This window comes from Amblyomma mixtum, chromosome 1, assembly GCF_055824585.1.
Source record: "Amblyomma mixtum isolate Tamu chromosome 1, ASM5582458v1, whole genome shotgun sequence".
Lineage (NCBI taxonomy): Eukaryota > Metazoa > Arthropoda > Arachnida > Ixodida > Ixodidae > Amblyomma > Amblyomma mixtum.
The window spans coordinates 15,337,320-15,364,658 of record NC_143012.1 but is presented as its reverse complement, the minus strand read 5'-3'; the positions used below and the strand labels follow the sequence as shown (position 1 = coordinate 15,364,658).

At 46.2% G+C, this 27,339-nt stretch overlaps 1 protein-coding gene across 4 annotated transcripts; it reads right to left on the bottom strand.

Moving 5' to 3' along the window:
- Positions 1-1,138: 1,138 nt before the first annotated feature.
- Positions 1,139-27,339, bottom strand: LOC149365547 (uncharacterized). 4 transcript variants are annotated; one of them, XM_089543928.1, is made up of 13 exons: positions 27,256-27,339; positions 24,341-24,441; positions 22,525-22,664; positions 19,126-19,176; positions 17,525-17,557; positions 16,514-16,574; positions 11,150-11,295; positions 10,668-10,787; positions 10,352-10,514; positions 10,037-10,199; positions 7,185-7,333; positions 4,497-4,647; positions 1,140-1,252 (listed from the first exon to the last, which is right to left on the bottom strand). In XM_089543928.1, the coding sequence occupies exons 11-13, from the start codon at positions 7,320-7,322 to the stop codon at positions 1,197-1,199; spliced, it is 345 nt and encodes a 114-aa protein (XP_089400054.1). In that variant the 5' UTR covers positions 7,323-7,333; positions 10,037-10,199; positions 10,352-10,514; positions 10,668-10,787; positions 11,150-11,295; positions 16,514-16,574; positions 17,525-17,557; positions 19,126-19,176; positions 22,525-22,664; positions 24,341-24,441; positions 27,256-27,339; the 3' UTR covers positions 1,140-1,196. The 4 variants fall into 4 exon arrangements, 3 of the variants coding, with proteins under 3 accessions (XP_089400074.1, XP_089400054.1, XP_089400064.1); XM_089543938.1 differs by lacking the exon at positions 10,037-10,199; XR_016282961.1 differs by lacking the exon at positions 4,497-4,647 and having other exon boundaries at positions 1,204-1,252.

Sequence of the window (27,339 nt, the reverse complement as noted above, 5' to 3'; positions counted from 1 at the left end):
AGCAGCTGCAGGTTGAACTAAGTGCCTTTGACCCGATGAGAGATAAAATTACGTGGACGTGCCCTCGATTGGCGCAGATGTTCGTGAGCTTCGAAGGCGGTCTGTGTTCACAGTGATGAAGGAATTTCCGAATAAAGGCCAGGTTCGCTTTCTGTGAATGATAGTCCTCATTGGCAACAATCATCTATACGGCCTAGTAAAAGGTTTGCATCTGTCGCATCCACACAATACAGCATTTTGATGCGACATATTGCTTAAGGGGCCCTGAAGCATGTCATTTGAGGCCACGAGCAGGTGCAGGGATGTTTACACGCACATATGGAGTGTTCGATGTCAGCTTCACTTCAGGAGTCATTTTGCTCAGCACTGTGGACGAGTCTGTCAGAGGCGACCGAATCTCTGTTGCCTAGAAGGAAGAACCTAGGAGCGCAACCTTCTACGTAGCTCCCCTCGTTCACCAGATATCTCACAATATGAGCCGTGCCACTCGCTGTGTTGAGGAATATCTTAAGTGCACCAAATAAGGGAGGCAATTTGCGGTGAATGAACGTTTTAGGGCCTCGTATGGCAGTATGACGCAAGAGGTACGGCAGGTGTTTCATTGCCTGCCGCACCTGCACTAAGCATGTTGCCTAAGAGGCGCTGTTTCGTGCAGGGCCTGATGTTGTTCAAATGAGGCGATGCATCAAAAATCGCCTCAAAACAAGCTTCGTTCCTGTATGTAGCCTTCCCCAATGCGTACCTGGCGCTCAATTAAAAACGTGAAAGGGGAGTTTTCCTCTTTTCGAGCTCTGCACCATCTTCCAGCATTATTACTGATTCACGGACGAGGGAATCTCTGAAGCCTTTGTTATTGCGCGCAACGGGACATCCCGAGTCAGCAAACCTGTTTCCTTGTCCTGCCACGAAGTGGCCAATGTGAACTTTTTTGCAGTCTTCTATTTCTTGATACCCTTTCCCTGCTTCTTCACAAGCCTTCATATGTATTTGTGCGTTGCAGTTCCATTCAGTTCCCATTCAGCCATCGCGTCTCTCTTCGGTCCAGTTTATTTGCTCTGTATTATTTCACTAACGCAGCATATAGATTGGGCTATCGAATAGGACAAAAAAGGGGCCATTCCAGTCAATATGTTCTACGCCTGGCCACCTAACCCAGTTCTTATCACCAAACGGAGCACTCGAAAAGGCAATCCAAGTTACTTACATGGACAGACTGATCTGCGCACGGACTCGTTCACAGCCAGGCATTGTGCTGCATTGTGAAAAGAAGGTGGTTTAGCAAGCATGACCTGGTACAGCTGAATTTCATCACTCCGAATGGGAAATTGTCAAAAAGGAAAGGTATTCAATATTCCAGGCACGCGGTCAATACTGCAGTTTGTTGGTTACCAGCTTTTCCAGTCATGCTATCCTTTTGTTAAGACGCCCTTTGTGTGCCGAACATATATTTAAAGGCTAACTGGCACAGTCGAGCATAATGACAAATTATGCACTGTTATTCTTAGCTTAGAAACAACCTTGTTGGACATCCGTATCACCTCTCCACACCACAGCCGCCACGTGTGCAGTCGTAGCAGCATATAACGTGACCTTGAGATCTCGACATGATTTACTGCGTTAAAGACAAGATATGAATGTCAAGGTGAATGTCAAAATTAATGTCAATATGAATGTCAAGTAGACCAATAAAGCACGTCATTTTTAGTGGTTGAATGCATATGACGTCACTTGGTCATGTCTGTACGCCCAAGAATAACACTGTGATTATATTTAATATTTAAATCTGTCCCGGAACTAGTGGCCATGGTGCGGAAGCCCCTTTCTCGAGAGGTGGTTCTAACACGTAAATTTTCTGAATAATGTGAGCTATTCAAACGGCAAAAAATAAGGCACGAAAGGAATAGAAGCGAATAACGGAGAATAACGGAAAGCGAATAACGGGAACAGGAGAATAACGCTGTCTCCCTCATTTTCTGTTTGGCTTCCTACATTCGTCAAGGTGACTGGAGCTGTTGAAAGTGCTAATAACGATAAGACAGGTCTACGTACACCCAGAAGAACTGCCTACGTACACCGCCACTAAGAATGTGTAGGAGGCTAGGGGGAGTGGATCGCACTGAGCAGACTGCATGTTTCCGACCCAACAAGGAACGAAGTAATCACAAGCTGCCATCGGAGCGGGAGCGTCAGGGTTAGACCTCGACAGAACACTATAAGTGTACGCGGAATGACCACGCCATCAAAACAAGCCGCTGTGGTCTTCCCTGGAACGCCAAAAAAATGCAAGTAGGCTTCCACTAAAATCTGGGTAACTTCCGTTCATGTCCGGAGATCAGTACTCCATTTTCAGAACAACTTTGCAAAATAAAGTGCCACAAAAAAAAAACACTGCGAACAGCAAGGACACAAAACAAGCGAATAGGTTTTTCCAATTCATCCATCCCTGAGGAATTTTCTTGACAACGACACTGCCATTCAACACTACAGTTTTGGCTGTTATGGTGCATACGTTGTAGGTGCAGTAATGCTACCAAGAATTAGGGAAAATGTCAGTATTTTGTGTTTGAAGAAAGGCCTTCAATGTTGAGGTTCGCGGGCATTCTTTGCTTGCATGATCAGACATGACAAACAAACAGCTTCGCCGTTTTACTGAGAGCAAATTAGGGTGCCATGCTAGAATGTTTTCCAACCGCCAAAGCTGCAGTGCAAAAATTGCGTTTCTACTCTGAGTATATTCAGTATATTAGAGTATATTCGAAAGCTCTCGTCCCAGTCGCGTCTGCGCCGCAAGTTTATCTGTGTACTTTTCCAGATCTCACCGAACAACGGCCGGTTTTCGGGTTTAGCTTCAGTGGAGATAAATGTTTTAATTCATCACCGAATGAATAGAATGAGAATGCATACGGGGGACGGAGAGAGTTGTGGCAGGAGCAGCATGTACAGACGCGGAATCTCTAGAAACACTAACTTGGGCTACCGTACAGAATCTTGTTTTTTTTTTTCCGGAAAGTTACTGCGGGGCACACGACATAGGGCACTCCCGTGGGTTGGTCCCGTGATTGCATCACCATAGGGTAACCTACCCCTCCATGCAGGGTGCCCTAGCCTGCCCTCTTGCCAATTCTTGGTCACGCTCGCTGAACGCGCTGCCAGAGCAGTATGGACATAATGCTTCGAAATGAAGGCTTTGGCCAGCGATTGGAGCTCTCACCCCGTCATTTCACCGACCACATGGCCTCACTGATATATTTAAGAGACTGAAGAAGACAGGTTGGTTGCATTTATGGGGTTTAACGTCCCAAAGCGACTAAGGCTCGGTTTTAAAAAGTGCTATAGCATTGTGGGCTGCGGAAAGGCATCTGTGAGGTTATAATGTAAGCTTGTGGCTCTGTTCTTTATTGTTAAGGAGCTCAATTCATTTTGTACAATGAGTAATCTGCGCCAGGATGCGAGTAGCCAAGCACTGACAATGATTTTGACGCCAGAAAAAGAAGTGCTTTGGCAGCCAGAAAGTGTGTGAGCAGAAGTCACTGGGCCTGGCAGTTCATGGGTTAACACAAATCTCTCTGCACAGTGCGACAAGCAGTATGATGGCAAATCCAGTGTGTAACAAAGGCATATTATTCAGGCTGTGCTTGACTTATCTACTCAAATTCAAGAAGTTTGAACAGTCTTTGCACTCAGCACAATTATGCGACAACGGGCTGTATTCATTTTCACTCTTTCCACTGTGTAATGAGCGAGTTTCCATGTTATTAGGGTGTGAGTGCATTGAAAAAGTTTTGCCTCCAGAAATACTGTCCGTAATTTGAATCCGCAATAATGGGGCCTGTTAACGAGGCATGACCGTATAAATGAAATTATGGTTATTTTTAGTCCTGATAATGACACAAGTTATTGAGCTGTGTTGTTTACCTAGACGACTTAGAAGTAAATTTGCCATTGCAAATTATGAAGGCTGATTACCTGACGTCAACCTTTGCAGGCAAGTAAACCAGGCTAATGAAGAATGAAACCCCTGAAATCTGAACCTCTCCCACAAAATAAACTAAGGGATGAAAGAAAGCCTCAGTCCGCCAGTCAACTTCTGGACAAGTGGACTTGCTTGCATCATCTAGTTCAAGGTTGGATAGCGGACTGGGGTTTCTCACGCCTTGCATATTTTGAACTGCAACAAAATTTCTGGTCCTCTTTCCTCCTCTAATTACAACAGCAGGTGCACCATTCCTACCCATCATCCTGATATAAACAAGCTGTCTACCAGATCCACTTGCATCACACAACCAAAGATGGCGCTCTCACACTTCGGCTGTCACGGATCTCTTGAGCTCAAGATTCCAGTATCCCTGTGAATGACACTCTCACCGAGTAGGTGCACCATTCTTTTTAGTGATGACAGCGAAGCAAAGCAAGGAATTCGCAGCCCCTGTGCTAAGCTTGGCAACTCCACACACACGATTCACGAAAGTTTTCACGATTCACGAAAGAAGCCACACCTGCTCGCACGCTGCAGCCCAAAAGTTGCTGCGTGGCGATGCCTGCTGTCGTAGCCAGCGCCACCTGCTCCCATACTAGGGCTTCACCGAGCACCCGATCATCCACGTGCCGTCCGCGCCGTAGCGGAAGCGCGTCCTTTATCAAGGCCACCTGCAAAAAAAGGATACTTACGAGAGCTCACTTTTTCAAGTCCTTTAGGGTGCCTCGACGGTGAGCTCCATTTATGTCGACGACAAGTGCGCCATTCTCAGTCGGACGTACTCCATTTAAGGCGCGGCAAATAATATTCCTAAATGCCAACGCCAACGTACTGGTTCTCTGGGCCACTACAGACAGCCTGTTACTGTTGCCAGGTATAGAATCCTTAATTAAAGCGTAGATAGAATCCCACGCTGAGCTCCTCTAATAAAATGACATCCCCTGACTGAACAAGCACCGCCGTAAATAAATGGTGACACTGGCATGAAGGCATATTTTACCGCTACTCTCGAGAGCACTCTTTCCAGCCCCACCTTGACATCTTCACCACGCATGGGACTATCTTGGCTTTTTCGCGTGTAAAAAGTCTGCAGTTTGTTTCAGGTTTTGGCACTGGGAAACTAGCGACAACCTTATGGGCCAGAGCTGCATCGGAGACGAGGTCCATAGTCTCTCAGAACAAAACTCAACCACAATGGTGTCATGCACGTATATAGAGTGTAAGAGATTTGGTTTTGTGGGGTTTAACGTCCCAAAGCGACTAAGGCTATGAGAGACGCCGTAGTGGAGGGCTCCGGAAATTTCGACCACCTGGGGTTCTTTAACGTGCACTGACATCGCACAGCACACGGGCCTCTAGAATTTCTCCTCCAAAGAAATTCTAGCCGCCGCGGCCGGGATCGAACCCGCGTCTTTTGGGCCAGCAGCCGAGCACCATAGCCACTGAGCCACCGCGGCGGCTAGAGTGTAAGAGAGGTGGGTTTAAACAAACTTCAGCGAGTATGCACTTTTTTCTCTTTTCTTTTTTCTTTCTTTTTTCTTGAAGTCCATAGAACGAAACTTAATCACAGTGGTGTCATGCATCTGTCTAGAGACGCTTAAGAGAGGTGGGTTCAAACCAAATGAAGTGAATATGCACTCTCTTTTTTTTTTTTTCTTGGGGTCCACAGTGTGGTGTCAGGCAGTGGTGTCACGAGCCTGTTTAAACTGACTAGTTAAGTTGGTTTAAACCCAACCGAGAGAGATGGGTTTAAACCAACTGCAGCGAGTGTGCATTCTTTTTTTCTTCAGACTGTTACAGTGCGAAACATCCCTGTGCCTCGGTCCAAAAAACGTGTGAGTATCATGCCAGGCTCAGACCACACGACTGTGCATGTATAGTTTGGTGTCAGGCACCGGGCTGTGTGTTCCAGGCGTTTCAAGAAAGCCCAGCAGTCATACAAGCACTAGGCGTGGGGAGACTTGCGCTCATTGCAAAAACCATTGGTTACCGGTCACAAGATTTCAACCCAGGATCAAACACACACGAGGTGACTGCTCTGGTGCAGTGCGATCGATTCGCTCAACCAGTCACTGTGTAGGGACGGTATCCAAATACGGAGGCCACATGTCCTATCAGACCAGCCCTGAAAACCTGAAAAACCAGCCAGAGGCAGAAAGCGGCTGTCTTCGGGATGTCAGGATTACATTCAAACTGGCATGTACAGAGTGACAACTCATTACTCAGTCAGAGTCAGTACACTGAGTTGTGGTAAGAGTAGCCCGTATTCATAAGAAAAATAGGAAGTTTCCGGAGGTGCCATGACTCAAAACCTGGCGATTATGGATCTAGTGCTCTAAGACCTCAACACGGGGAGTCGGCTGGCTCTTAAAACCACCACCAACTTTGCACGAAGCTCAAGTACTGCCATAGACAGTTTCGTTACCATCGACCCGCCTGATAAATTTGTAAAGGCTAATAATTACGTACCCAGGCGTTATAAAGTGGACCGTGTTTTCATGTTTGCTAGGCGGCGATAAGTTACGCTGTCATGCGCAAGCGTTCTGCTTTAAGACATCACACAGCTGGGTAAGTACTTGATAGGATAGGATAACTTTATTTGGCTCTAGCACAAGTGCTTTTTTTTTTTATGTGGTCAGATGAGTCCATCCGCAACGGTCGGTTGCCCCTATTCCAGGGCTCCGCTGGATGCTGCCGTCAGCTGAGCTCGCCGTATCAAACCGATCTGGTCATCGCGGCAGTCGCTGGAGAGCAGACCCTCCCATTGCTCCACACTGGGGTTTTGTATAACTGGGACGATGTCGACTTTCTGACATGCCCATGTGATGTGATACAGTGTAGGTTTTTCATGGCACCACGGACAATTGTGTGCGTAAAGTGTGGGGTGAATTTTACTTAGTGTGTTTAGATTTGGATATGACCCCGTTTGCAGTTTTCTCCATGTGACAGCCTCTTCTTTGTTTAAAGATTTGTGCGGTGGTGGGTACCGCATCCTGCTGCCTTTGTAGTTGTTGAGTATGGCCGAGTATTCCTGAGGTACTGGCAGGGATTCCTCAAGGTCGTTGACGTTGGATGCTCGGTAGTTAGTATATCCTCGAGCTATCCTGTCTGCCTCTTGGTTTCCTGCCACCCCCGTGTGCCCCGGTACCCAGATGATCTTATGTTTGATCGGCTTTTGATCACGTTTGATCCCGCATTTTGTTCTCACCTCCGGAGCGTGCAGATTTGCTCCGTGACCGGCAGAAGACCCCACGTCTGATTGCACACCCTTGGGCTCTGACCGATGAGAGCGCTGTAGGCGTGCTTGCAGAACGCGTGCTACGGTGCTGGGTCCTCTTCTTCGCATGGTTTCTGACGCTAGAAAGAGCCAAGGAGCAGGCATGGATTTATGGTCTAGAAATTTTACATAGAAGAGAAAAAAACTGGAGGGGACACTTGGCTCCTCCTTAAGGTTATGATGCGATATAATGAGTTAACGTTGTAAGCAAAAAATCACGGCCATGGCTCTTTCAGGCGGTCCCCAGAGAAGAACTTAGGAGGCAGGTGGGTGAGCTCTACATTCATAGACCCCTGGGAGTCCTCTTACCCTTCCTTACTGGCACAGTAGTGCTGCAGTTAAGCGATGCGCCACAGCCCTGCGATAGCAGGTGCTTCCAGTAGTGGGCCTTGTGCAGCCCAGGTCTCTCTTGCCAAGCAACCAATCATTATTTTAACTGCCACCTGCCATGATGGGCAATTTGCTCCCTATCCGGTAGGCAGGCTGTGATGTCACCGCAAGGTCGCGTGACTTAGCTCGCCGACCTGCCTCCTAATTTCTTCTCTGGGGACCGCCTGAAAGAGCCATGGCCGTGATTTTTTGCTTACAACGCCGTCACCGGATTTTCTGGTGAATGTCATATTTACCGTTATCACTCTAATAGGTGGCTCAGATGGGATTGCGCCTCCCCAAACGCCCCCTTCAAGAGGGACGCATAAATCCCTGGCCGAGGTGCGGATAGCCGAGGTGCGAAGAGCAGCGCAGGCAGATCAAATTGGCCGCCATGGGCACTAAAACACACGAATAGAGTGCACTGCACTTCCACAGAACTTTCAGGGCACCTCCTGTCTTATCAACCCCCACCCACTCCCATTCCTCTCATAATAACAATCACTACACACACATACACACGCGCACGCACACACACAGACACACACACAGACACACACACACACACACACACGTGAGTTCAGTTTCAGCCCTGTGTGGAAAAAGACAGTGGCTTTATCGAATTACTTTTTCTTTGTTTCTAAACTGATACGGCATCATCTTGTCCATGGCTTCTAACTCCCCATTGGCACTAGTCACCAAACTGTGGTAAGTTAAAAGTTAATTGATAAAATTCTAGTCGATTACAGATCTAAATAGAATTGTGTATCACTAAATAAACAAGGGGAGGGAAAACCTCACGTTGTTCCCAAAGTCTCAACAAGAGGACCTGTCTTCGTCTGGGCAAGTCCTCTTGCCGAAACACTGGCAAGGACCCCCGAGCCTTTTTCCTCCCTTGTCCACTGTGATTATAAAAAAAAAACATCTAACCGACCTTTCTCTACCAAGAGCTAGAATCGTGTATATAATCTTTCGTTCGGCGCAGCTGCAATCCTGTGGCTGAAAAGATTTCTTTTTTACTCATGAGTACCTTATACAATTAGAAATTTTTCAGTGTTCGCTGAAAAAGCTGTTCTTACAATCAGAACTGACCTGAAAGCCCCCGCCTAACTTTTCGCTTTCCAAACACGTATTATGCTTCAAAATTATGACACACAATCCCCAGCCTGAAATCTCTGCACAAAGTAGTTCTGTTCTAGGCAGTACTGCTACGTCAGGAGATAATCCCCTAGCTCCTGACAAGATTGATGCAAGCATTGTCTAGTGCGTTGCGCGGTCGCCATAATGCACACAACTGATGAGACTGAGCTATATTATGCTAATGCTTTAATAGTAAGTCTCCTCAAAAATTAAGGCTTTGTAGTGTTTTGCTGCGCAGGAGCACAGATATGTAGCAGACTTTACCAGCCTTGCACTATCGCCCGCTTTGCTAGTTTAATTAGTTTAGTTTATGGGGTTTAACGTCCCAAAGCGACTAAGGCTATGAGAGACGCCGTAGTGGAGGGCTCCGGAAATTTCGACCACCTGGGGTTCTTTAACGTGCACTGACATCGCACAGTACACGGGCCTCTAGAATTTCTCGTCCAAAGAAATTCCAGCCACCGCGGCCGGGATCGAACCCGCGTCTTTTGGGTCAGCAGCCGAGCACCATAACCGCTGAGCCACCGCGGCGGCGTCTTTGCTAGTTTAAGTCAGAAACTGTGCAGCAGGTGCACTTTTTCATGCGTGCGATCCAATCCTTCTCTTACAAAATATCTTATTAGAAGAATAGACTTTTTATGACATCTTGCGTAGCGCAACAACCAAGGAGGACAAGTCTGTGGAGAGTGTCATGATAATCAACACTGGTAGGAAAGGAATAGGTTTGCCGCATTAAAACAGGGTGGGTAACATTTTTCAAACAAAATATGAGATGTCTCCCCACCCCTCCCAAACACCGAGCACTGCGAAAACAAAACTTCCTTACACAGAAGACTTGCGCTGCGCCGTGCTGGTTTTTATGGTGCATAGCAGGACAGCATAGTGTGTGCCGAAAACATTTTCTTTTGTGCTAAAGGACTGAAGGCTCCCACGAGATTTGCAGCATGTTTAGCACCTTTCCCTTCTACCTAATTTAAGGACCCTTGTCATAACAACAAATTGAATTCCATTTACCTCTGTGACAAAGCAGCAACTGCTGTAACAACCCCAAGATATCACACCGCTTAAAGAATTTTGTATAAAATCTATGCATTGACAGGGTAATGTAGGTAATCTGAAATGCAAATGACGTAGCAAAAACGTCAGTTAAAAAAACAGCAGTTTGAATTAAACGAGTTACATTTACAAAATTTCAGTGCGTTAGTAACAGTGGTGGTGGTTAAGTGGCACAGTGAGAACTGAGGCCATGTGTTAGACACTGGCATAAGGCCTACCAGCACGAATTGGTCGTCCCGTGGGCTGAAGACGTGGCGTCGTCGGGAGCGCCACCTGCTTTCACGCTGAGGCTTCATGGGGCCGGACATCGCAGCACTTCGCAAAGAGGTTCTTGGTTTTCCCGCAAGGAAACGCGAGTTATCTGTTCAATGGTTGGCCCAACTGGAAGGAAAGAATGACTTGTACAGTTGGTCGAAGAAGTTTAAAAAAGGATACCTGCGTTAACAAGGTTTCAGTGCGTTAGTAACAGTGGTGGTGGTTAAGTGGCACAGTGTGAACTGAGGCCATGTGTTAGACACTGGCATAAGGCCTACCAGCACGAATTGGTCGTCCCGTGGGTTGAAGACGTGGCGTCGTCGGGAGCGCCACCTGCTTTCACGCTGAGGCTTCATGGGGCCGGACATCGCAGCACTTCGCAAAGAGGTTCTTGGTTTTCCCGCAAGGAAACGCGAGTTATCTGTTCAATGGTTGGCCCAACTGGAAGGAAAGAATGGCTCGTACAGTGGGTCGAAGAAGTTTAAAAAAGGATACTTGCGTTAACAAGGTTTCAGTGCGTTAGTAATAGTGGTGGTGGTTAAGCGGCACAGCGGGAACTGAGGCCATGCATTAAGACATTGGCATAAGGCCTACCAACACGTGCTGGCTTTCCGGAGCTAAAGATGAGGCGTCGTCGGGAACGCCACCTGCTTTCACGTTGAGGCTTCATGAGGCCAGACAAGGCAGCACCTCCCTAAGCGGTTCTTGGTTTTCCTGCAAGGAAACAAGTATCTCTTCAAGGGCAAGCCCAGCTGAAAGGAAAGGATGACTCTTATAGTGGGTCGAAAAAGTGATATAAAAGGACACTATAGCAGGCTAAGGCCTAAAATAAAAAATGGTGGTCCAAATGCGATAAACCAAATGCGAATTAGGTGCCTTAGCCCAATTTTTCACTTCAGGTACAAGTGTTGGGATCTGTTTTTCACGGACGGAAGTTGTGCGGATAACAACAATGGGTTAATGCCCATATATGTGGAATCTGTCATTCTCTACATTCATAGATCCCTGAATTTAAGAAATAAGCAAATGTGCGGCTGTACAGTGACCATACGTTTCGACCGTGAACAGAGGCCTACCAAGCTGTCCTCATAACAGCCAGCTTGATGAAGAGGGCGGTCGTCGGGGCCCTCGAGCTTTTGGTCCAGTCGACGGCAGCGCCACCTGCTTTCATGCTGCGGCCTCTGGGAGTAGAGGATCACTGTCTGGCACTGCTGAGGCCTGGCTGGAAGGTAGAGGGCCAATAAGATGGTCAAAAATAGAGGCGATACTGACAACGATAATCATACATTTAACATCCACGGGAACAACCGTGTGGTCTCGCTACTGTGCAGCAAGCTATATCAAAAAATAAATGGTGTACCATTTATTCCAGTCAGGCCGAATGCGAAATAAGTGCGCTAGTGATTCGACTTTGGGTTTGAGGCTCCGTTTTCAAGATCAAGCGGGCTTCAGACAAAGGTCCGTGAAACTGAGCTTAAGCTCTCCGTCTCAAGGGTATCAGGCAGTTGCGTTAATAGGTTAATGCCCATAATATATGCGGAACTGTGGCTATTCTTGGCTTCACACTCAGAGGCCGCTGGATACCTTTAGTATTCAAAGGCCGCTGGGAGTCCTCCTACCACTCCTGGAGAAGCAGTTCAGTGGTTAAGCGATGCGCCACTGTCCTGCGATGGCAACTGCTGCCACCTCCAAGCAATCTCTCGAGAGTATTCAATAAAAGAACTGCAACCTACCACGGTGGGCACAAAGAGAACAGAAAGACCAAAACGGCGAAACTGGGGAGCGGGGGTAGCTGGCGCACAAAAATTCACACATTTATGTTACATAACGAGATAATAGCAAAGGGAAATAAGTGGTCTCAAAAGAATGCAAGAACCACAAATCATCCCACCACACATCACACGGAGGCCGTCCAGAAGGGAAAATAATAAAATAACAAACTTTAAAAGATTTATAGAGTTAAGGATTAGCCCATAGATCAGCGAAAGCTGTTATAGAGCTTTGGTTTCACCGTTAAGCCTTGCATACTACCGTGGAACCTATATCCTCAAGCTTAAGAGAAAGCCTAGCCGTGCTTGCAAATCAGCGGATTATTAAGTTTAGGTCTTACGGCTAACACTGTAGATTCCATAGTAGATTCAAGGCCATATGACTAAAATACCTATAACAGCTTTCCTGCAGAAAAAAATATGCGCGCGATCATGTAATGTGATGAGATACCTCTTTGTGAGCACAGTGGTTTTACTTACAGTGTTTTACATTCGCTATTAATATTCATTCTTGAACTGCGTGTTTACAATTTCACGCCCTATAGGGTCATCTTTGCTGCGCAGTTCCTGTCCCTTACCCTTTTACGTGCCTCCGCTCCCTTCAACGGTTCCAACGCGAGCACTAATCTCACTCCCATTAGCCTTTCAGCCCTGAAATCATCAGTTGACACCATAACCCAAATATACAGCTCGCAGTCTGTAATGGGTGAAAATACCATTAAATTTTAATAGGATATCAACAGGCTATCGTCAGCACTGTTCATGCATTTTCATTTTCTGCGGTCTAAGGTTTGGTTTGGTTTATGGGGTTTAACGTCCCAAAGCGACTAAGGCTATGAGAGACGCCGTAGTGGAGGGCTCCGGAAATTTCGACCACCTGGGGTTCTTTAACCTGCACTGACATCGCACAGTACACGGGCCTCGAATTTCTCCTCCAAAGAAATTCAGCCGCCGCGGCCGGGATCGAACCCACGTCTTTTTGTGCGGTCTAAGGAAGAAGCAGTAGCAGCACGGTAGCCATTACTTCTTTTCCGTTCAGATTTTTCAGTGTTTTGTGAAAAGCCGATCCAAGCTCGTATCCGAGTCGTAAATAGTATTGAATACGTATAGGCTGCACTGCGACTACGTTCAATAACATTTCACGGATTGTGTGACCCACTGATATTAAACTTCAGTATCAATTTACAAACGTTCGGAAAAACTTCACTGATTCTGTGAGCCAACGATATTAAACTTCAATACAAATTTACAAGGTCAGTGACATGGGCAGTTCACCTTCCCGGATCAAGAATGTCACCGGCGATGCTCGAACAGCCATTCACGTCTGATCTATGCTGCTCGAATGTGCTCTGGGACGTTCCTAGGCAGATACTCTTTCCTATTGCATTGCGGCAAAGAATTTTGCTACACTCGTGCGTACCACGAGCGCGTCCAGCTCAACTACAGCGTATGCCTACGGTGTATACTGGTTGCAAAGCTGAACTTTGGTACCACCAACACGCACGTGAAATAGCAGGAAGGAAAGAACGAAACGTCCGCTACCGACGCTTTGAGGTCATAACTACTGTATAGCTGTGCTTCCTCAGTTTGACGCTTTTCCGAAACCTGTGTAGTCATTTCATAGAATGACAGGTGACCGAAATGAGCCCGAAAAATTGCTCGCGCTCGTGTTTACTGATTAGGAGTGAACGACTTTTACTTACCACCAGAATCCGGGCCGGACTCTGTTGGAGAATGATAACAAGAAGCATTAATAAAAAACAAGACCCTTATAAACGTTCTGCTGCCTTACCGACCTTATAAAACGGGAATTCAACATAAGTGGGGCACTTGATGTGCTCAAGCTCTTATTCATTATTCATTGGTGATGCTTGAGCAGTGGTTCTCAACGCATAGCAGCGCGTCCGGACCACCTTATTTTTTTTTTAGCAGGGCATAGCAGGGCGTAACGACGAGTGCGGACAATCCACACTAAGTGGTTTAAAGTTTCAGAGGCACTCCATAGTAATAACCGCATGTTTGAGCCCCTAGAACATTGTCTTACTTTAGCAAGGATTCCCTCGTGGCCATAAGTGGCTTCAAAACGGTTAGCATCAACTCTTTTGTCGCGAAAATCCGCTGTTGTGAAAAGGAGACCAGTTGAAACTAGGGCTCCAGTAGAGAGCGCTTCTTTTCGTACAGAACAGAGAGGGGTTGATATAAAGGTCTAGGCATGAAAGCTTAACACCCGGCTACGTGGCTGCGGATTACGCTAATGGGTAGATATGATGCCACTAGCAAGCTGCAATCGTCTTACATATACAAGTGATAGAAACAGCGTTTGAACGTCTTATTACAGATAACACTGAGGTCGACCTCCTGCATGCGGAGTCTCCAAGTCAGGCATCGAGGTTGCACCTTTTGATACTTCACAGGCCAACTTTTTGCCCGCCGGTATGGTATTCTCTGAATCTCATTGCAGATTTCAGCGCGGAAGTGTTACGCATGAGGAGACGCTCGATATCAGTGCTGAGCAGCATATTGGGAAGATGCAAGCCTTCTACGTAATTAACAGAGATTTCAAGCACAGCCGTGCTACGAGCTCTTGTATTTTTCGCAGCGCAAGGGACAAAGGACGAGACAGGTTCAATGACACGGTGCTGACAGCGCCGTGTCTGTGAACCTGTGTAACCAGCTATTGTATTTTTCGCAGCGCAAGGGACAAAGGACGAGACTGTGAACCTGTGTAACCGCCAGTGTGAGCCTCCATGAGTAACTACAGCTAACTGGGTCCGTCACAGTCACGCCACTTCTCAACGCTTACGAAAATTTGGCTGAAGACCTTGTGAAGGCAGCTGACGAGGTTTTTAATATCGTACCATCTCACATAGCCTAGTTCCTTCACCTTGTGCCACCATGATTCTTCTACCTTGGTGAGCATATAGCTGTGAACATATGGCATTTCTGTTTGCATCTGATCTGGTTGGTACATATGGTGTCGTCTGCACGGGAATAGACACCAACACATGGTCAGCGTTGCTCAGCGTTGACACACACGGTCAGCGTTGTGCTTCGTCTTTCATGTGCTTCGCTAATTAAAATACAAATGAGAACGAATGCAAAGAAAAAAAAGCGCTGAGGTTTAACTCTTCTAAACAATGTGTTGCTTCGCCAGTCTAGTCTCATTGCTCCTCTGTTTCAGCGGCTCATTCAGGTCGTGTGCTCTGCGGTACACCTTCCCGGCGTGCTATATGGACCCGATGATCGGACGCGGCTTTACATCGATGCCGAAGAGCTGACACACTTGGCCGGGCGCGCGCAATTGGTTAATAAACACTTTATCCCCGAGGAAAAAGTAAAGTCGCTTTAATGAGTTAATGTAGAATCAAACTTACGCTGCGGTTCCGGCAGGGAAGCTGTGCCAAAAGAAAAGAGCAGCATTAATAGAGTCAGGGGGAATGCCGGAATATAACTGGAGCACGTTTTTGTACTGGCGTCTGTATGATGTAGGAAATTACGGAGCTTTGCAGAGCCGTTCTCAGAAATTTTGCCTATGAGCCCTATGAGGAAGCCAACAACACAGAAATATCACTGCGCCTACATCCTTGCCACTTTTTCAGGCACTTATAAATGGTCAGTCTGTGGTATTTTCCTGCTTGAAACGAAAATGGGTTCACCTTCAAGAGAACCAGGCAGAGATGGATCGATACCTAAAAGGTAAAGTGTTCCATAATCTGCTGTAGCAATATCACAATCAAGCGAGGTGTATAAATTCATCGCCTGCTTGACCTAGAAACAAGAGCTTTAAGGACACTGAAGAGGCGCAGGCATCAAAAGTAATAATCCCTCACACAGAGATAGAAAAGACACCGTTGAACTGCATATGAAAAATGAATGCTTCTCAAATGTTGCGTCTCTTTGGTAATGTAGTTTCACCCATAGAACAGCTCTGATGGTGCGCAGTCTCTCTCTAGCAACGAATAATGTGAAGGTAGAACACTTCAAGAACATAAGCGTAAGATGGTCATAGGAGCCTGGTATACAGGCCAGATTTTCGAAGCCTACAATCGGATATCTACAAAACAACACCTTGAAGACGTGCACCTGCGGCGCTTGAATTGAAGGCGTTTAATGGCGCTGCGAGAAGGCTTCAGGGCTCTGTGGTGGCACAAAAAACCCAAGAGATGAAGGCTGCGACCAAAGGCCTGACCTCATCTGTACTTGTGGACCAGGAGCAATCAAACGCCATCCAACTGCACACCACTGAGGTAAATAAAATTCCGCCTTCCTGGGGCTGCCCACACGCTTTTGCGCAGGAGAGCATTGATAAGCCAGTAAAACATGTCCTACAAAAACTATGCGTTTAAAAGGAACAGCTAATCCTTAAGCGCGTTCATCTACAGATTACAGTTCGAATCGCCTACCGCCTCCGTAGTGTGAGCACCTAAGACTAGCGGCCAACCACTGACACAATTTGCATTCACAAAAAGCAGACAGCCCTGCATTCGAATACAAGTTTTTCCTCTGAACAAAAAACACCTGATAGAGCCTGCTGACAAGTTACGGTATTCAAAAGTTTTATATCTAAAAACCGTATCGTATTGCAAAAGTCATACCAAAATGATACGTGAAATTCGCGGTTAACTGTCTCACCAAGGGCGCTTCAGCATCGGCGGGGTCCGCTGAACTCACCTGCGGCCGGCCATAACTTGGCGGAGATCTCGTCGCCGCCCGATCTCGTCGCCGCCTGGAGCTGCGTGGAGCATGTGTCGATGTACCTCGTTAACGGATAGCGCCATAAGCCACGCGTGTCCCACAGTACATGCAATGTCATCATCGAAACTGACTGCAACACCCTTCAGCAAATACGCAGGCTGTTTTGTATTCTGGTGGTTTTTTTTCGGACCATAAGATGCTTACGCTTCCGCGCTCTAAACACAGGTTTAAGAGTGTTTTGCACTACAGAGCTTCAAAGTTTTTAACACTTGCAATTTATACAAAACGCTACGTTCTAACAACCTGTGACACGGGATGTGTGTCCTATTGCTTCTTTCTCCCTTTGAAGCAATCCATTCCGGCTGCAGGTATCATGTACATGATTCTCCAGAACACAACTACGCTACTGGCTGGACGGATGTCCTCAACTTTTCCCCGTTCCAATCTTCTCTCTGTTGTCCTACGTTTAACATCGCAGTGGTGGGGAGGATATATCTGGTGTTCCCCTCGCCTTCCGGCGCCCTCCTTGAGGCATGACGCCTTAGAAATGCAGTGTCGTACACATCTACAAACGTGCTGCATGAAACTTGCAGGTAGCAAGCTTCGCTTGTAGGCGAGCTGCAGTTCGTTCTTAGGAGGCCGACGAGCTGTCGACTCCCTATCTTGACTTCGCAATCCCCCCAGCAGGCTAGCATGTGTGCAGGAGGCGAATATAAGCGTTTGCTGACGCGGCGAAATCGCGATTCGATGCGTTCCTGTAGTCAATGCTTCCTCAAATAAGGTGAATTTAAACGCCGCGAATGGAGCCTCCAAACCTGCAACTAATAAAGGCCATCCCTCTGTGACCGCGCACGGCTGATACGTCCAGCCACAAGCACAAGCAATTAGTGTTTTACCATATTAACGAGCAAACACAGAGGTCATATTTTCAGCGTTCCCTGTTAGCCTACAAAGGTGCAAGGTTAAATAAAAACGTAGACGACTTACCTAAAGCTCCAATGCCGCCGCTCGAAGGCGCCGCTAACGAAGAGGAAACATAATTAGTCCCAGTACATAGGCTTCTGATATATATTAATCTTGTTATATTATGTACGCATTCAAGTATATCTAATCACTGAGCATACAGCTGTTCCAGTGTAGAACGCAAAGCAAAGCTCTCCGTTACCAACAAACCTCCCTTTGAAATTTAGGACCGACGCATTTGCCTTGGGCACTGAGCATCCACGAAGTTATCAATACACATCCGTGACGTATCTGGGACGTAAGTGCTTGCCATAGTGACACATCAGCGAAGTACATCTGGCCAGCAAACCTGCCACCTTTCGTATGTGATTTCGGATGAAGCTCTCCTGGCAGTGCGGCGCGCACAACAGCACTCCACTATGGTGACAGGGAACCTTTAACGATTTTGTTATTAAACGAATGAGAAGAAACGCTAAAAATTCATTGATTGTTTGCGGACGTTTAACGTGCAAAAACTAAGGGCTCCGGAAATTTCGATCCCCTAGGGTTATTTAGCGTGCACAGAAATTGCACAGGACACAGGCCCATAGAATTTTGCCAGCATTGAAAATCAGGCCCCTAGAATTTTGCCACCATTGAAAATCGACCGCTCCAGCCACGATCGAACCGGCGTCTCTCGGGCCAGCATCCAACCGCCATAACCACTGAGCCACCACGGCGGGGAAACAAAATATAAGCTGGATACACGTACAACCAGACTAAAATTAATTGAAATTATAAAATATGTTGAGGGGGATTAAGGCTTAAAATTTGTCTACAAACATGCACAGTGTTTGGCAATCTTGTAGGACAGTTGTAGAAGCTGTCCCATCCACGTCACCTTCAAAGCACGCCCAAGAGAGAGACGGTGTATCCTCCCGCGCCATCATTCAGTGCAGCTGTTTTTCTACGACGCCGTAATCATGTTCACTGCACAGTTTTACGGATCAGAATGGCGAAAGACCTCGCCTTACTGGAACCAAACGTCCCAAAGCAACTAAGGCTATGAGAGACGCCGTAGTGGAGGGCTCCGGAAATTTCGACCACCCGGGGTTCTTTAACGTGCACTGTCATCGCACAGTACACGGGCCTCTGGAATTTCTCCTCCAAAGAAATTCACCTTTTATACAGTTTTGAAGAAGTGGATTCCAACCCGTGTGGGCATCGATAACGCTTGTTTTTATGGCATTATGACAAATTCCGCCCTCCTAAAAAGACGACACTGCCGGTGCTTGTACTTCTGCAGAGCCCAACGGTGAAAAATATATGCTATTTCTGCTTTTTCTTTAATTCCCGCCTGGTATTCGGGCACGTTTTTTTACCGTGATGTAAGTGATTAATCTACAGATAACAGTTCGAATCATCGCCCGTCTGTGTAGTGTGAGCACCCAAAACTAGTGGCCTACCGCTGGCAGGACTTGCATTTACAAAAATGCAGCCCTGTATTCGAATGAAAGTTTTTCCTCTGAAGCCAATACACGTGATAAAACCTGCTGAGAATCACCAGCCAGATCAAGCTGATATGCGAAATTCGCGGTAACTATCGCCAAGAGCGTTCCCACATCGGCAGGACCCGCTAGACTTACCTGCTGGAGGAGCCGCCGCAGGAGTGCCGTTGACGGCTGCACCGTCTTGAGCTGCGTGGTGCATCCCGTAATTTGTGTCAATGTTCCTCGTTAATGGATCGCGCCACAAGCAACGCGTGTCACACAGTACATGCAATGCCATCGAAACTGACTGCAACATCTTTCAGCAAATGCACAGGTTGTTTTGTATTCTGTTGGTTTTTTCGCACCATAAGATGCTTACGCTTCCGTGCTTTTGCACTACAGCGCTTCAAAGTTTGTAACAGTTCCAATTCATACAAAACGCTACGTTCTAACAATCTGTGACACGGGAGTTGTATGCAAAACGGTTGCCAGTGGCAGCCACTGAGTGATGATAGGTAATCTTTCTAGAACATGCTAGTTTTTTGCAGATGCACCGATTAAAATCAGCTTTTTGATGAACTTAAATTTACGCAATCGTATAAGGTGAGTATTCGAATCAAGCCTGGAAATGACAATGCAGACGGCGAACTGCACTGCCAAAAAATACGCACTAGGCTTTGTTCTTTTATTTTTTTTTTTTATCGCTCTCTCTCCTGTGAACATCGGCATGAGCCCCAAGTAAGACACCGGGGCATGCCCCCTGCAACTTGCGCATCGCCGCTCCTGCATTACGTGTGGCGCGCACGGTATGCTTGGAACAATTCCGCGTTTTTGACTATTTTTTCTTCAGAACGCGCACTCGTTCTGCCATTAAACAGCTTCTGTTTTCACCCTGGCCGAAAGAAATCTGCGCCACATCAGCCTATGGATGAGAGGGAATTTGTTGTTGCCAGAATCTTGAAGTCAGGATTCTGGGTCCGTGGACTAAACCCTCGTCGCAGAGCACAGCTATGAAGGCGCTTTTGAAATGTGCCAAGTGTACCCTGTTAGTTATGGACCAAGTAGAAGCGAATAAGTCATCTACCTTCCTCTCTCCCCTTTCAATCTGCCCATACATGCCCCTCCCCACGTGTACGGTAGCATACGGGGTGTCGCCTAGTTAACTGTTCTGCCTTTCCGTTCATCACACTCTCTCTTGTCACTTCTACAGAACACTATTTCGTCAAGCTACAGACGTGGCAGATATCTTCCGTTTTATGGATTAATGAACAGCTAGTTTGAGAACAGACGCAAGTCAGACGCAGTGTCATGCCACCGGCGGTCCTCTCACCTAATGCACCCTTGAAGAAGTCTTGTACACGTTACAAATCATAGGCAACCGACTAAAATTAAAATTACTCCAGATGTGACTGATTACAGTGCTCAATTACCACCCTAGAAAATTTCCTGAGTAATTACAGAACAGTAATCGATTCCTATTGCGTTACTTTTCATCGTTTCCACTTGATCATCGAAGTCAAAGCAGCGATTACCAAGTGGCTCGCCTCTTTATAGCTGACTCTCCAAGTGCATTTCTTTCCAGCATTTGTGAAAGCCTGCTCTACAGAACAACAGAGACAGAAAAGTGAAGCATGAAGCGAACATCCAGGTAATTTCGTCTTTCAATAGATGATGGCGAATATAGTAAGCAGATCTACGTGGTTTTCATTGCTCCGTACAAGCTTGGCAGTGTCTGTGCAATGGTGGCGATTGAAAAGCACAAATCATGCACCGAGAAGCAGGTCACCAAAATTTATCTAAGGTCCCGTCACCTGCAACAGTGTTTAAGTTGGAAAAACAGGAATATGCCATAACGACAGGGCCAGAGAATGCAACATGAACGTAAAAAAATCCGGCAATTTCTTGGCATACCATTGTAAGAGCTGTGGTTGCAAACTGCTCTTGAATTAAGCCATGTGTCTTGCATACGCCCGACACAAACTAAAGACTATCCAAGCTTTTACTCGTAAAGTGGGAGAGAAGGAGTGAAATCGAGGTTGCGCTGACACGCTTGATAAAGAATCGCGATTTCTTGAGGAACACGTGTAGGCTGCTTCGCTTTTGTGGAAGGTGATTCCTGCCGTCATTTCTGCAATTTTCATTAGTCGTGAGTGCCCTTCGACTAGGATCGCTTTTTTTCATTTTTGACACTGCTTTGCTTCGAATGATTTTAACTGTCTGCAGTAGTTCCTTGTTTTTTCGCCTTTTTCTTTTTTCTCTTTTGATACAGCAAGGCTAAGAGATATAAGATTCTGCGTTGAAAAACACAGGTTATTTGTTGGTTATTCCAAGTTATAAACCGGTTTTATATCGATTTTCATTTTTTGCATGTGTAGTCCTGTGGCAGGTGCTGTCAGTCAGCAACGACTGCACAAAGAAATACAGGTTTATCGCTTGTGTCCGTATTACGCTAAATGAATCAGTTGATAGTGAGCGCCCGTCTTGTAAGTATCCAACAGTTAAAGGAAAATGCGTTTTTTTATATATATCACAACATTTTAGCAAAGCACGACATATGGCAAGAAGCATCCGTAGATGGCGCCAGCTACACCAGGAATGACTACCGCGGAAAGCGAACTATTTGTTTCAATCTCATGCAAACAAGTAACTGATTACCGGTAATCGATTATAAGAACCTTCGTGAGTAGTTGAACTATTTGTTTCAATCTCATGCAAACAAGTAATTGTAATCGATTACAGAAAAACATCTGAATTATCCAAAATGTTACCGCCTGAAAAAAATTGCCAACTGAATAAAATATTACGCAAAAATGTAATTACTAGTACAAGTAGTCAACTGCAAACAACTCTGCCTGGAAGGGTCGAAAGAAACCCCACGTAATCAGCCTTTTAGATTCACCTCGGAATACAGAGACTGCAAGGGATACAAAAAATAAAGCCTGCTGTTTTATGTTCACGGGAGCCCATGTATTCATTTATCTCGGGCAGAGATCGCCCACAAGGTGGCGCCTTGTGTGGCATCTGCACAAAGTAGCAATGGTGTCTATTTTGTATTCGACACATTCTGTGACTACTATACCACACTCAAGAGGAATTTCTTGAATGTAAGCAGAACAGAAGAATGTATGTCCTCTTTTGGGTTTCGCGGAGCATAACCAGCTGAAAGCTATCATTCGCCAAACACAGGGTCAGAAACGTTTTCATTGTGCCAGGAACCGAACGTTTTCAAAGATTTACAGCTTGGATTAGAAACCTCCATCTTAAGAGACATCACTACTAATCTGCAACTTTTTTTTTTACTAGGGGCAAGTTGCGACAATGAGATCGAACCAACGATATGAAGTTTTTTCTTTTTGCTGCACAGCCAAACATCATTTGAATTCGAACAGAACTAAATATTGACTTGAATTATCATAAGTCTGGGAGGTTATTTAAGAGCAGGAAGCTTCAGTTTCAATTAGGCGAAATCGGATTAACGAGATTTCACACTTGTGATATCTGCTGTGGTTCAGCGCCGTACGCGGAACATGCGCCCAACACTGAACCCGTGCCTACCAGCGGCTCCTGCAGAGGTGGCCCACCACCTGCTTTCCCGCTGCGGTCGCTCAAGGTGCACCTCTCTTTCTGCAGGCTACGTGGGGGTTTTCCACGGCGACTATGGAAACGCAGGTCGCTCCTCGAAGAAGCAGGCCAGGCTGGAAAAAAAGGCCATCTCAGTCCAGAGCATGCTCAGACTGAAACATGTCCTCCGAGATAGCTTGCTCAAAAGCTCGGAGGTCATGATTGAGCTAACCAATGTCGCTCGAGCACAGGGCCTGCCGCGTTACCTGGGGTGGAAAATTCGCATGAGCACGCAATTTCATTGTGTGTTGGCGATGCCACAGCATTAGCTGCTGTTGATGCCAATGGAAATGCTCCCGTTTGGTGAAACCACTTCCGTCCCGCCAATGGGAATTCTCATCTGGTGACATCATGACTTCTAATGACTTCTAATTTCGGTGACAATGACATCAACAACAGTTTAAACTGTTTGTTGCTACCCCGTAAAGTGTCAAGGAAGCAGCGGCACTTTTTTTGTTTATTTTCTGTCTTTTTTTTTTGTCTCCCTAAGCGTGGATTAGGACGTTTCCCTGCATTCGCCAACGTAGTGAAGAGAAGCCTAAACATCATCGCGGTTTTAATAAACGATAACGTCACCATTTAAATGCTAGGACAAAAATACTTTGCATTTTTTACCTAGAAGCTTCACAGATTCAAATTCTCATAAAACCATTTCAGCTTCCCTTTTTAAGACTGCGTACATGTTGTGAAGACGAGAGCATTAGTGTGTCATCATGAGCATTCTAACTCGACGCAGGTTGCGCACTCAGAAATGAAACAAAGACGCGCCTCCAAACGCTGATTCTACAAGCGCTGAATCCACAAAGGTCAGAGTGTGAAATACTTGGACACTGTTCGAATATCTTGTGAGGTAGCCTCCAACCTAAGAGACTATACTATAAGCAACGACAAATCCTATGACAACACCCGCAATAATGTACGACGAACGGTTACATCACAATTTTGATACCAAAATTGGTTTTTGAGGAAAGGAAATGGCTCAGTATAACTCTTGCATCTCGATGGATACCTCAACGGGGCCTAAAGGAAAACGGTAAAGAGTATGGAAGACATACCACTAAAAACAGCTAGTGCAAGAAACGAGTGCTCGTGGTGTGTCCTCCTCTTGTGCTGTTTCTTGCGCTAGCTGTTTTCATGGAAAACCAAGAGGCCAAAATTCAAGCCATAAAATACCACCAAAGGTGCATACGCAATTGATTCGAATTCTGTTACAAGCTAGCCTCCAACTTGACTAGCACATGTCAGCTATACGCAACGAGAAATCGTATGACACCAACGTTAATGCTGTAAGACTTGAAAGTATTCAGAAGAGGCAGTTAGGTCATTTTTTGAAGCTGGCTCCCCACTGTTTCCGCCCTACTTGGCCGCGAGGAATCCTATAACAACGCCCGCAACTATGTACAACGAACAGTTACAACACAATTTTGATACCAAATTGGCTGCGCCGTTGGCAGAGGAGGCCTCTCCTGAGTGTTCCTTCCTCCATACGACAAACAGTTGCGTCACTATTACGGTATGAATGTAGTTGGGAATACTGGTGCCATATGGAGGTCCACAAGTTCTGCCATGTGAACAAATGGCGTGTCTTGGAAGCAATGGGGGGGGGGGGGGCGCTTCTGGTATCACTTGTGCATGCCACAGCCGTAATCTGCGGTGGCTGGACGATGGCTGTCGCGACGCAATCTGACTGAGATATGCCGAGACACCGTCCCCGTTCACACGTCTCCTCGAACAGTGCCTTCAGGCCTACCTGACTCTGCTCCAGAAGTGCAATGTCGCTGACGCCACCTGCTTTCCAACTGCGGCCCGACGTCAACACCTCGCCACCAGCCTCTCCACTTCAGCCACCTTCTGTAACGAGAGACACGTTTGCCTGTTCTGGGTTTCATGCCCATATAAACAGCTAAAAAATGGGTACAGTTCACCGTGGCTTTAACCTAGTAATACGAGCACAAGCTATGTTAAGCATGGTCTCCACTGTCTCAATCAAATGTCTAGGGTCAGAGGTCCAGGTCAAGTGCCCAATGGTCATAGTCATATGATCAAGTTGTCATACTACCATAGCTTGGGTCATACCACCACGCAGTTAAGTTCGGTTTGACCTTCTGAGGCATTTAAGGTCACTGTCTCATCCACATCGAAATCGGAAGTTACCCAGAGGAGTAGAGCTCTCGCTCTAAGACTCATCCCAAAACCAGAAGTTTGTTTACAAAATTATCTTTTAAAAGCCTAATAATTCGCGAGGGCCCTACTTTTGCATTGTCTCCTAACTGTAAGGTGTGCTTTTATTAGTTTCTCCAGTTTTCTGTGTGATGATAAATATGGTTCACTCTCACTGCCTCCCCACATAGCTCAAAAAACAGGACTTCCTTGTTTCATGAGTATGAATTGTGTTAAGGCGCATATCCGCATGATGCGAAGAAGGCATAAAATAACCTGAGTAAAGCATTTTTTTACCATCCACATGGCTTTCATTTGCCCAGGATCATCGCATCAAGCCAGCAGACGTGCCTGACTCCCTCTGAATCAGGCACCAACTTGCCCAAATTTCTATCAACCCACCCCCAGTAGCCTAACCACAAATAAGGATTAACGCTCATGTGAGATAAGCATAACTGACAGGGCGGGGATTCAAAAGCAGTCATAAACATTCAAAAAGGAGGTGGCAACACACAGCCTGCCAAAAAATATTCATTGGAAGAGCAAGAATTCTTTACTCCAAGAATTATTACACAAAAAATCTACAGCCGCAATATCAGCCATGACGTACCTGATGAGAGCCGTAATTTCTTAAAGAACCACACAGTGTTTTTTAATGAGCACAGAAATGCCTTAACTCTGCCAAATAGCCACTGTCTTTGCATTGCTTAATATGCGCCTTTCTTTTTTTCTACATTCAAAACTGAACACCCTGCATGTGAGCGACATTTGAACCATGCTCCGACCTCATAATTACAATTCAACTCATAGCCGCCGTGGCGGCTCAGTGGTTATGGTGCTCGGCTGCTGACCCGAAAGACACAGGTTTGATCCTGACCGCGGCGGTCGAAGTTCAATGCAGGCGAAATTCTACAGGCCCATGTACTGTGCCATTCGAATTAACCGGCAGTTCAATATAAGAGAGTTTGGTGCAAGCAATATAAGCGAATAGTGGTAGGCAGTTCAGCAGCGCAACGGCAATCGAAGCCATGCATCGAGAGCTTGAGTGGCGCCAGCACGGCAATAGAAACCAACACATGAAGTACAATGCACAACACAGTTGTGACGAGGTGCAGGGAGTCACGTGATTCAATACTTGCCAGGCGAGCGAACTCAGTGATTTGCGGAAAACTCGACATGTGACCTTTGAAGACGAACTTAAAGCATTTTTCAGAAGACCTCTGTTTTATTTCCACCTACGCCTCTTTGTTTTCTGCTCAGCTCATTTCCACCAGCCTACGGGCACTAGCAAAGTTGCTCTACAGTTCAAGCACAAAAAAATGCCACCAGAACTGCAAGCACTTGCCACACTTTAAACACGAACACCCCTATATGGGAGTAGCTCCTTATGGGCGCACTCCTTGTTATAAACAGGGGTGTGCAAACGACAGTTTACTTCTTTTTTAGTGATTTCTGCTTAGAGTGAACCAAGTCATATGGCCTCAAAGAAGAAGGTCCTACCAGAGTTAGTACAACAAGAGCTTTCAATTAAAAAAAATTTAACTTCATCTTTGGTGCTTAAATCGCCAAAGGCTTTTTTCTCAGTTGGCTTTTCTGGGGGAAAATATACTTTCAGGAAAACTTTTCATACTGCACCATTGAAATTAACTTTGAGAATGCATTCCGGACCGATAATTTGAGAGGAACAAGATAAGGTACCTGTCATGCTCAAGTGTCAAAATTTATGGTAAAAAAGTCCAAGTGGCATTAAAAATAAAGGTTGCTTTTAAGTTGTGCGATACTTGCAAAAAGTGGTCATAAAAGAACATTCTCTGCCTATATACAGAAGGCACTTTCCTGGGTTAATCTATGACAAAAAAGAATCACTAGCATTTTGAAAGTGAATTTTCCTAATCTGACACACTAAGTCACTCTGATGCTAATAACCTTTCTTTATGGTCAATACAGCACTAAAATATCGGCGCTCTTCTAAAGACGAAGGAATTCAGAATCCGAAATTTGATCACAATGGCATGAGTGGTTAACAGTTGAGCCTTGAACCCCCCCCCCCCCCCCTTAAATCCTCGAGACTGTAACAGTCTACCACTCGAGAGGCCCGTGTACTGTGCGATGCCAGTGCACGTTAAAGAACCTCAGGGAGTCGAAACTACTGGAGCCCTTCACTACAGCGACCCTCATATACCCTGAGTCACTCAGGGGCGTTACACCCCCGTAAATAAGCAAATATTTTCACTTGATCCGAGTTATGAGGCTTTACTACTGAATGGTTGTCTCGATATATCTCAGTAACCTTCTTGAAATTGATCAATTAGGTGCAGCGTACGGTATCCGAAGATAAGACTGTCCCAGTGTGTCGCAAAGATCTCATTGTCAAGCTCAGCTATCGCTGCCAAAGCAAGCAGACCGCTTTATTCCTGACCATGGCACAGAACAAGACTTCCGTAAATCCGTGTTTTTTCTCAATAAGAATGCCGGGGCTTGCCAAGTCAAGGGGTGGTAACTTACTACTGCCTTGTGAGAGGCTGGTGGGCGGGTGTGACCAGCGACACCTGCTTTCATGCTCGGGCTTCATGGAATGCCCTGTTGTCC

What these genes read in the sequence shown, in the direction of transcription:
- LOC149365547 (XM_089543928.1), bottom strand. Translation starts at nt 7,322, where the DNA reads ATGCGAAGAAGAGGACCCAGCACCGTAGCACGCGTTCTGCAAGCACGC. An exon ending in CAAATCTGCACGCTCCGGAG is followed by an intron (nt 4,648 to 7,184) that starts GTGAGAACAAAA and finishes CTTTTTTTGCAG; the next exon opens with GTGGCCTTGATAAAGGACGC. An exon ending in GGGCTGCAGCGTGCGAGCAG is followed by an intron (nt 1,253 to 4,496) that starts GTGTGGCTTCTT and finishes TTCACAATGCAG; the next exon opens with CACAATGCCTGGCTGTGAAC.